This window comes from Nematolebias whitei, chromosome 9 (genome assembly GCF_014905685.2).
Source record: "Nematolebias whitei isolate Nwh7 chromosome 9, NemWhi1, whole genome shotgun sequence".
Classification (NCBI taxonomy): domain Eukaryota; kingdom Metazoa; phylum Chordata; class Actinopteri; order Cyprinodontiformes; family Rivulidae; genus Nematolebias; species Nematolebias whitei.
Window position 1 is genome coordinate 50,366,486 of NC_056506.1, and position 9,674 is coordinate 50,376,159.

At 45.8% G+C, this 9,674-nt stretch overlaps 1 protein-coding gene across 2 annotated transcripts in view; it reads left to right on the forward strand.

Moving 5' to 3' along the window:
* slc39a6 (solute carrier family 39 member 6) overlaps positions 1–8,594 on the forward strand; it is a 17,820-nt gene extending 9,226 nt beyond the window's left edge. For both annotated transcript variants that reach the window (XM_037682458.1, XM_037682459.1), the window contains exons 5-12: positions 1,685–1,786; positions 2,143–2,312; positions 2,480–2,665; positions 2,821–2,890; positions 3,497–3,886; positions 5,531–5,611; positions 5,691–5,881; positions 7,159–8,594. In XM_037682458.1, the coding sequence (XP_037538386.1) occupies positions 1,685–1,786; positions 2,143–2,312; positions 2,480–2,665; positions 2,821–2,890; positions 3,497–3,886; positions 5,531–5,611; positions 5,691–5,881; positions 7,159–7,311 (1,343 nt within the window). In that variant the 3' untranslated portion in view covers positions 7,312–8,594. The remainder of the gene's footprint in view (positions 1–1,684; positions 1,787–2,142; positions 2,313–2,479; positions 2,666–2,820; positions 2,891–3,496; positions 3,887–5,530; positions 5,612–5,690; positions 5,882–7,158) is intronic.
* Positions 8,595–9,674: the final 1,080 nt, after the last annotated feature.

Consider the following 9,674-nt stretch of genomic DNA (forward strand, 5'->3'; position numbering starts at 1 on the left):
TCAGAATATACCTTATCCAGGTCAGAATGTACCCCCTCCAGGCCAGACTAAAACACTCCAGGCCAGTCTGTACCACTCCAGGCCAGTCTGTACCCTTCCCGGCCACACTATACCCCTCCAGGCCAGACTATACCAACCTGTACCTATATTTACCCATAATCTGGCCTGGGGTATGACTTGGCTGAAGGCTGTGATCTATCCTAGGCCTCTTTAACCCCAAGTATAGTCTGGATTGAGGATATTCTGTGGCCTGTTACACCAGGAACTGAGAGATGCTTCATCCTTCAGCTGATTTTTGGCTGTCACGTTTTTAACTAATTGAGAATCACCTTGTTGGGGCTGAAACCCTATTGTAGTGGTTTCCAGTCTGGTCCTCGAGGGCCACTATCCTTCAAGTGTGGATCTTTTCCCTGTATGACGCACCTGATTTGAATGAATGATTGAACAATAAGCTTCTGCAGAAGCTCAAGGCAAAATGAAGAACAGGGGACTGACCAAAACCTGCAGGATGACAACCCTCCAGGACCAGAATTTGACACCCCTGCCCTAATGTCTGTCAGGCAGTTTTCTTTGGTATTTTTTATAGATCCATTGTTTAAAATATTAATGTACAAGGACAGAAACACAATAAAACAAAGCAGTTGTAGTCCAGAGGAAAAGACCTTCAGAAAGTCTGGAGAACTCCGGTCCAGACCACATTAGACCAAAATACAGGAAAGTGGATCACAATGAAGATGGGGAAGTAGGACCTGATGGCATGCCAGAGGAGATTTGGAAATGTCTTGGAGAGATGGCAGTGAGGTTTTTCACTCAAATATTCAATGGCATATGATGAGGGACAGTGGTTTGGACATGTCCAGAGGAGGGACAGTGGTTTGGACATGTCCAGAGGAGGGGCGGTGGTTTGGACATGTCCAGAGGAGGGACAGTGGTTGGGACATGTCCAGAGGAGGGACAGTGATTTGGACATGTCCAGAGGAGGGGCGGTGGTTTGGACATGTCCAGAGGAGGGACAGTGGTTGGGACATGTCCAGAGGAGGGACAGTAGGTATATTGGTAGAAGGATGTTAGAAATGCAGCTGCAGGAAAAAGACAGAGGAGACACATGGATGCAGTTAGAGAGGACATGGAGGTAGTTGGAGTGAGGACAGAGAATGAAGAGGACAGAGTGAGACGGAGGACTCGCTGTGAAAACCCCTCAAGATGTAAAACCTGAAAGAAGAAGAAGAAGAAGAAGACTGGAAAATGGATCATTGGAAGGAAAACAATTTATAGAACAATACTGAAGTTATTTTTATTCTTGTCCATTTAGTGCGTTTGTTTCTCAAAACGAGAACATCAAGTTTAGGAAATGCCACAGTTACCTGATCTTTACGGTTTTTATTTAATATAACTGTTTCACCTTGTTCGTTGCCTGGATTATTAATCCAGATTAGTAGGTTCTCAACAGTAACGTTGTGTTTACATAAATAATCCGCCCCGTCTGTTTCCAGGTAATAAAAATCTACATGTTCTAAACTAAAGGTTTAATTTCAGCTCTCATTAAAACTCATCTGCGTCTCAACAAAACATTTTGATAAAACTGAAACTTTGTTTTGTGCTGCTATCGTTTAATCTGGACTCTAGTTTTGAGGATTAATTCGATCAAACTGAGCAGGTTTATTAATTTTTTGTCTGTTTTTAGAGCATAAACAGCACAAACACGCTCACGGTCACCATGGAGCTCATAACCACTCCAACCAGAGCGAGCGTGGCGGAGGAGACGGCACCAGAAGTATCTCAACAGGTGAGTTCACACTGAAGTGTGGCGACCTCCATCCTAACCTTGAAGAATTCAGATGAGATGGAAACTGGTTAGCTTCCTTTTTAACATGGTCTCATCTTTAATGATATTCTCTGCTACCATCATCTCCGTTGTTCAGGAGCATCAAGGCTCAGCTTTAAGGGTTCAGGTCAGTCGAGACACATTTCATGGATGATACCGGCTGACGTCTAGTTTTAACGCCATGAGAGATCTACCCATGATCGCTTTGAGATCGACGTGTTGGGCACCCCTGACCTAACAGATCCTGACTGTTTAACTCTTTGTTTTCCTAAATCCTGTTTATTTGTTTGTTTATTTGTTTGTTTGCTTGTTTGCAGCGTGGCTTGGCGGCTTCCTCTCCATCACCATCATCAGTCTGCTGTCTCTGCTCGGCGTCGTCCTCATCCCGCTCATGAACAAAGTCTTCTTCAAGTTCCTGCTCAGCTTCCTGGTGGCGCTGGCCGTGGGAACGCTGAGCGGAGACGCCTTCCTGCACCTCATCCCTCACGTGAGTCCGTGTCGGGCGCGACGACGTGTGGATTTGTGCGTCTTCGTCTGTCGCCTTGAAACGAGCTTTAAACCCTGCAGAGTCCAGAGTCTCGTGTTCCGTACTGATCAATTATTGATCAGTTTTAGCCTTTTTATGTGCCGTTTCCAAACTGTGTGCGTCCTCAGTCTCAGGGCAGCCATCAGCATCACGAGGAGTTTGAGACGAGCACGGAGGAGCCTCATCTCCACGATGGACAAGAGGATCTGGACGCCGTGTGGAAGGGCCTCACCGCTCTGAGCGGCGTCTACTTCATGTTCCTGATCGAACACTTCCTGACGCTGGGAAAAATGTACAAAGACAAGAAGCAGAAGGTCAGACACAAAATGATGAGAGGATTTAAATACAGAAACACACGTGGACGTGAAGAATCAAATGTAAAACTGTGTGGACTGACGGGAAGGTCCCAAACACGAGATGACTTCTGAGAGGACACGTGTTGATGAGTTGTCCTCTGCTGTCTGCGCAGATCCAGAAGAAATGGGACCAGAATGACAAAAACCCAGAGAAGCTCTCCGCCCAGGACAAACCAGCTGAAGGTGAGAAATGAGCTGAAGAAGGACCAAGAGGGTCCAGACTAAATGAACGTACAGCCGGTGAAGATCCATCGAGATCTTTAAATTCCTTCAAAAACTGTTTGTTTCAAATCTGCTCCAGGAAAGCAGCTCTACAAGTCTTCTTTGCTGCTTTTAGCTTCTGATTAGCCTTCGGCCACTTTTAGGTTTAGACTAGACCGTTGCTTCTTAATTCATAGGTACCGTTTAACTACTTTAGTTGCCTTTTGCTCCCTTTAGCTTTTAGCTAGCTACATTTAGCTTTTAGTTAGCTTTTTACACGTTTTAGTTTTGCTTTGCTCCCCTTAGCTTTTAGCTGCTTTTTTCCGCTTTAAGCTACCGTTGATTATCTTTTAGCTAAGCCTTTTGTTCCCTTTAGTTTTACCAGCTAAATTTCTGCTTCTTTAGCAGCCGTCTTTCATCTCAGCTGTTTTTTTGCTGAACGTGCAGTTTCTGCAGTTACCGGCACTCTTCTTCCCATTTCAAAATAAAAGCATCAAATTGAAGGTAGTTACAGAAGAAGTGAATCCAAACATCAGCCAGGGTTCGGCTCCTCACTTCAGTTTGTGGTTTTGGTTTTGCTGCCTGCAGACGTGGAGACGAATGGCGCCGGCGTGTTTGGCGAGCCTCTGAGCGGTGGTGTGGCGGAGGAGGAGCAGGTGATGCTGGCGCCGCAGGTGTCCGTCATCTCGCCGCAGGGTTACGACCGGCCTTCGAGCTCCGACGCCTACACCGACGAGGACTGTGAAAACAAGTGCCACTCCCACTTCCACGACACGGTGGGCCAGGCGGACAGCATGCACCACCACCACCACGACTACCACCACATCCTGCACCACCACCACTCCCAGAACCACCACCCCCACAGCCACTCCCACTCGTACTCGGAGAAGCACTTCCAGCAGGCCGGCGTGGCCACGCTCGCCTGGATGGTCATCATGGGAGACGGGCTGCACAACTTCAGCGACGGCCTCGCCATCGGTGAGACGCTGATGGCGTTCGAGCGGAAACGACAGAATCGAGGAAGTTCTGTGAAAATATCCGTCAGAATATTAAATGTCTTCCGGGAGATCCAGGACAGATCCAGGACAGATCCTGGATCTGTCCTGGATCCTTCTGTCATCCATTTTTCTTCTGTACGTTTTTCAGCTCGATTCTCGTCCCGCAGTTTTCGGCTGTTTCCACAAATCTTAAAATGTTTAGCTCTTTAAGGACAATCCTGCTCTGACTTTTGGTATTGGTGCAACTTTAGCTGTTTGAAATATTTAGCCTTTTCTGACATTTTTTATTCTCATAGAAAGTGAATTGAGCTCATTTTACCTCCTTCAGCACTTTAGATGTGTTTACAACTTTTACTGCTCCCTTCACGTTTTGTTCTGCTTCAGCTTCTTTCAGCTTCCTGCTGCAAATATAAACTTTTCAGCTGTTCTGTGCTCCTTTCAGCTACTTTCTGCTAACTACAACATTGTTGTGCTTCTTCTAACTTCTTTAAGCTAATTTTAGCTTGTTTTGCTCCTTTCAACTTATTTTTGCAAGTTTCAGATTTTTCTGCTATTTCAACTTCTATTTAGCTTTTTTATGCTAATTTGAGCATTTTCTACTAATTCCACATTTTTGCAATTATTTCAACTTTTCTCAGTCTAATTCTGCAAAAATGTGCTCTCCACTTCCTTTTAGCTTCTTTCTGCTTTTTCATAGCTGTTTTTTGCTAATTTCAGCTTTTTTTCAAATAATTTCCACTTTTTTGTGCTCGTTTGTTTCTTTCAGCAAACGTGTGTTCGTTCTACTTTCTTCTGCTAATTTTAGCTTGTGCTACCTTTTTAGCATTTTTTTGTTACTGTGATTTCAGCTACTTTCAAATAAATTAATTTTTTGTGATATTGCTGCTAATTTCAGCTTGTTATGTTCCTTTCATCTTATTTCTGCTAGTTTTAACTTTTTCTGCTATTTCAGCTACTTTTTAGCTGTTTGTATGCTTAATTGAGCTTTTTCAGCTAATTCCACATTCTTGGAGCTCTCTACAGCTCCTTCCATTTCCTTCTGATAGTTTAAGCTTTTTTTGGCCTTTTCAGCTACTTTCAGCTATTTTTGGTAATTTCAGCTTTTTTAGCCAATATTCCAAATATTTATGCTCATTTCTGCTGATTTAACCTAATTCAGCAAATCTGTGTTCTTTTGGCTTTCTTCTGCTATTTTAGTCTCTTTCTTCCATTTCAACTATATTTCAGCATGTTTTTATTGGCGGTTGTGTCTGAGTGGTTAGAACAGTTGTCCTCCAGTGGGAGAGTTGGGGGTTTGATTCCACCAGCAGTCGCATGCCGAAGTGTTCCTGGGCAAGACACTGAACTCCTCATTGCCTCTGACGTGTGTCCCATCGAATGTGATCAAACTGGTCTTGGTACAGATGTAGCAGAGTGGTGTATGAACGGGTTCATGAAGCACAGATGTTGTAAAGCTCTTTCAGTGTCTTGATAAGATAGAAAGGAGCTGTATAAATAAGTACAGTCCATTTTAGCTCATTTCAGCTGTTATTCAGCAAGTTCTTCTGCAACAAGCATTTTCACCGTAAATGTAACTTGTCTGGTGTTTTACCGGAGCGCCTCACCAGATTGGGTCTTTTTACAGGAGCAGCCTTCACGGAGGGTCTGTCCAGCGGTCTCAGCACGTCTGTGGCTGTTTTCTGCCACGAGCTGCCTCATGAGCTGGGTAAGACCTCCGAGCCTCCGACCTACGATCTTAAACCCCTCCTCCAGCTGTCTGACGAGCTGCGGTCGCTTTCTTCCAGGCGACTTTGCGGTGCTGCTGAAGGCGGGGATGACGGTGCGTCAGGCCATCCTTTACAACGTGCTGTCGGCCATGATGGCCTACTTCGGCATGGTGACGGGCATTTTGATCGGGCACTACGCCGAGAACATCTGCATGTGGATCTTTGCCCTCACGGCCGGGCTCTTCATGTACGTGGCGCTGGTGGACATGGTGAGTCGGACCCGCTGAGGGACCCAGTCTGGTGCTGCAGGATTGTTGTGACTTCACCGAGAGAAGCTGCTTCAGTCCGACTTCAGCTGTGTTGGAACAGGAATAAGAGGATTTGTAATCCAGATGCAGTTGTAGACGAGGCTGCACCTGATCCTCAGAGCTGTCACTGGGAAACCTGCAGAAGGACCGCTTGTGATCAGGTGGAGTTCTTCTGGACCAGGTTCCTGCATCAGTTCCAGTTCTGAGAGCCGAAACCAACAGAACCCAAAGCTCAGATCTTTAGAATCAGCCAGTATAACTTTGTTGTCCATGACATTTCATGAGATGGAGATTTAGTTGGCAGCACGATGGATCAGTGGTTAGCACTGTTGCCTCACAGCAAGAAGGTCCTGGGTTCAATCCCTGGTTGGACCTGGGGTCTTCCTGTGTGGAGTTTGCATGTTCTTCTCGTGTTGCGTGGGTTTTCTCCGGGTACTCCGGTTTCCTCCGTCAGATCAAAAAGCTGTTAGTCTTCAGGCCCAGACCTCCCTTTGAAGAGATCTGTGATCTCAGTGGGATTTGTCTGCTTAAATAAAGGTCAATAAATAAATAAATGATCTTTGACGTCAAAACAACACAAGTGAAAAATACCATAAAACTTTCAAAAGATTTGCTAACTCAGTAAAACCGATTCTAAAATCCACAATACGTTAAAAACATCTGGGTTGTCGTGTGAGGCTACGAGGGAACTTCTCTTCACCAGAGGAACCAGCAGTCTTCTGCCAGATGGTTCCAGCCTGAGTACTGGTTGCAGTGGATCAGTTGGGTCCTTGTAAACCTGGATTGACTTTTTCTAGAGCCTGACTACAGGTCTGTAGGTTTCATTGGTTGATGACCAATACTGCCTTGTCTGACCACTCGGGACAACTTGTTCCCGTCTCTGGCTGAGAGATTAGGATTAGGGTCACCATGAGGGCCAGAGAGAGCTGATCTTTGAGCTGGGAGGGGCTGCTGGTGTCTTCAGAGCAGCCACTAGGGTCATATCATCTTCAGACTTAATGTGAAGTCTTAGATGTTATGTTGCAACTCATTTGTGTATAAAGAGAATACAAGTGGTGATGGCACACATCCCTGTGGAACACCAGTGTTCTGGTTTTCATCAGTTAATGTGTCTGTTTGTCATTCATTAGCTCTGACAGCTAAAATGATGAGCAGCCAAATAATTATTTTGTTGGACCTGCTGCGGTCCACGGGTCGAGGACTTCATTTAGTGAGCTGCTGCTTTCTGCTCCCTCCAGGTGCCGGAGATGCTGCACAACGACGCCGGCGACCACGGCTTCAGCCACTGCGGCTTCTTCCTGCTGCAGAACGCCGGCATCCTGCTGGGCTTCTGCATCATGCTGCTGATCGCGCTGTTCGAGCACAGAATCCAGCTGGACCTGGGCGTCTGAGGGGAACCGCTCGGGTCCCGGAGCTCCCGTCATTCCAGCGTCTGATGTTTGTGTTTGCTGTCGACAGACTCCTCCCACTTTTAGTTTACGTAAAAATCAAACGGTTTGAGCACGAGGACTGAGACGTGTGGGTCGGACGCTGCTGCTTCAGCTGAAGGTTCTACGACTCGCAGGACGTTGGTTTGGATTTGACTTTTGTTCGGTGGTTAGATTTAGTTTGTTGTTTGGAGACATCGTTCCTGCTGCGTCGTCCTCGTGAGGCCGAGGTCACGATGAGCTCGACGTCCAGCCGCACGCCTCAGCTCCTGCAGCCGGTAAACCCGAGTCTGGATCTGCTGCTGACGCGGGTTTGAAGACGTTGCAGCCACCCCCGAAGGCTCGTCTGTCTCCGTGTTTGTAGCGAGCTAGTTTCTTTAGAGTTCATTTTACAACAAGTTACAACCCTCGTTTAATAAATTACTTCTGTTGTTCGACCCCGACGGACCAGCTGACGGTTCTGTAGCGTTTTAACGGTACGACGTGGAGCGGACTGTAAAACGAGACGTGGGGCGTTTCATTCCAGTTTAAACTCTATATTTAGTTTTTTATTCTTTGTGGAGCTCGTAAACGTCTGGTGGAGGTTTCGAACCAGTCGTCCTTAAAAATACAGAAAGTGTCCGATCGCTCCAGAGAACCGTTTCTGCCCGTTTGATTTTAATTTTAAAATCTGACTCTAATCTTGAAACACTCGTAGTTTCCTCCATCATTTTGAACAGAGTGTCCCTGAACGCCCCACGTCTGAGAGCTGCAGGGCGAGCAGCTTTTTCTGGATTATACTTGAGTCGTGTCGGGAGAAAAGGTTTTACATGAAGCAGCTGAGCTTTGACTCCACCGGCAGGACAAGAGCTGAACAAGCTGCTTAATCTCAGACCAGTCGGTGGAACAGTCAAAGTGTTGGATGTAGTTCAGAACTTGTTCGTTAAAATGTTATTTTTAGACTGTTACGTTCGTTTATGTGCCTTTTTGTTTGTTTCAGACCAACTCCGAGGTGGTGAAAAGAAAGATTTGTTTACTTTTATTTAGATTTACAGGTTCAGGTTTAAGATGGCAGCTCAAGTTAAAACCCAAAATGTTCTTTGTGTTGGGCTCGACATTGGACGACCTTCAGAGTCAAACTGCTTCGCTCTGATTGGTCCAGTGTTCGGGTCAAACAGGTCCAGTGTTAAAGTGTAAATGCTTCATGTCCGTCCTCCATGTTTGTTGTCCTCAACACAAACACTGTGACAATAAAATGTAGAAATAAAGTTTGTGCTGGAGTTGTTTGTTGTGACGGGAACTTCATCATTTACATGTTTAATAGTTTTTCTTCTGCTGCAGGTTTTTGTAATTTGACCAGAGCATTGCACAGTCTGACCTTCAGGGTGAACCTGTTGACGTCAACTCCTGGGATGATTGGCAGTTTTTACCACGTGTGGCTAATAGTTTAGAAATGACCTTTGACCCTTCCCAGATTAACGAGCATCAGTAGAGGTCATTGCTGATGTCTTTCCTACACGTCATGGGTCATAACGATCACCAGGTGAAATATGTTCAGTTGGTTTGTGTTCAAATTCAGTTTAACTTTACCCGACTCTTTTTTATAAAGTGTAAGTCTAATAAAATAAAACAGCCAGAATTAAAAAAAACAACACCCGATAAAAAGGAGTTAACCATAAACTAACAACAATAAAAACCAATGCAGGAATAATTTTAAAACTAGAACAGGAAGCACAATCTGTCTGAACTTAAAGCTGAAAACTTTATAAAGATTTGAACGTTCCTGTTAACATTAAACGTTTGAACGTTCATCTTTACACATCGGAGGAGCAGCTGTGGAGGTGGTCTCCTGCTACAGGTACATGGGGGTGCAGTGACCTCACCTGGAGATCCAACACTTCCTGTCTGGTCAAGAAGGTCCACCAGCGTCTACTTCCTCAGGAAGCTGCAGAGACCTGGACTTGGGAGCTCTGTCCCGAGGAGCTTCTATGTCTGTGTGGTGGAGATGTTCTCTGCACCTTCATCACCGTGTGGCACGGCAGCTGCACTGCTGCTGAGAGGACGGCTCTGCAGAGGGACGCTGCACAGAAGACTGGGGAGCAGCCTTCACACCACCTTGGACCTCTACACTTCACGATGCAGGGGGAGGGTGCTCCGCATCATGAAGGACTCCACTCATCCTGCACAGTCTGTTCCAGCCCCTCCTCTCAAGTAGGCGGATGAGGAGCATTCAGAGCAAGAACCACGAGGCTCAGAAACTTTCTTCCTTGCAGCTGTCAGACTGCAGAACTCGAGCTGCACTTAATTCAGCTTCATCTTACATTTTTTAAAACTTTATATATATATAT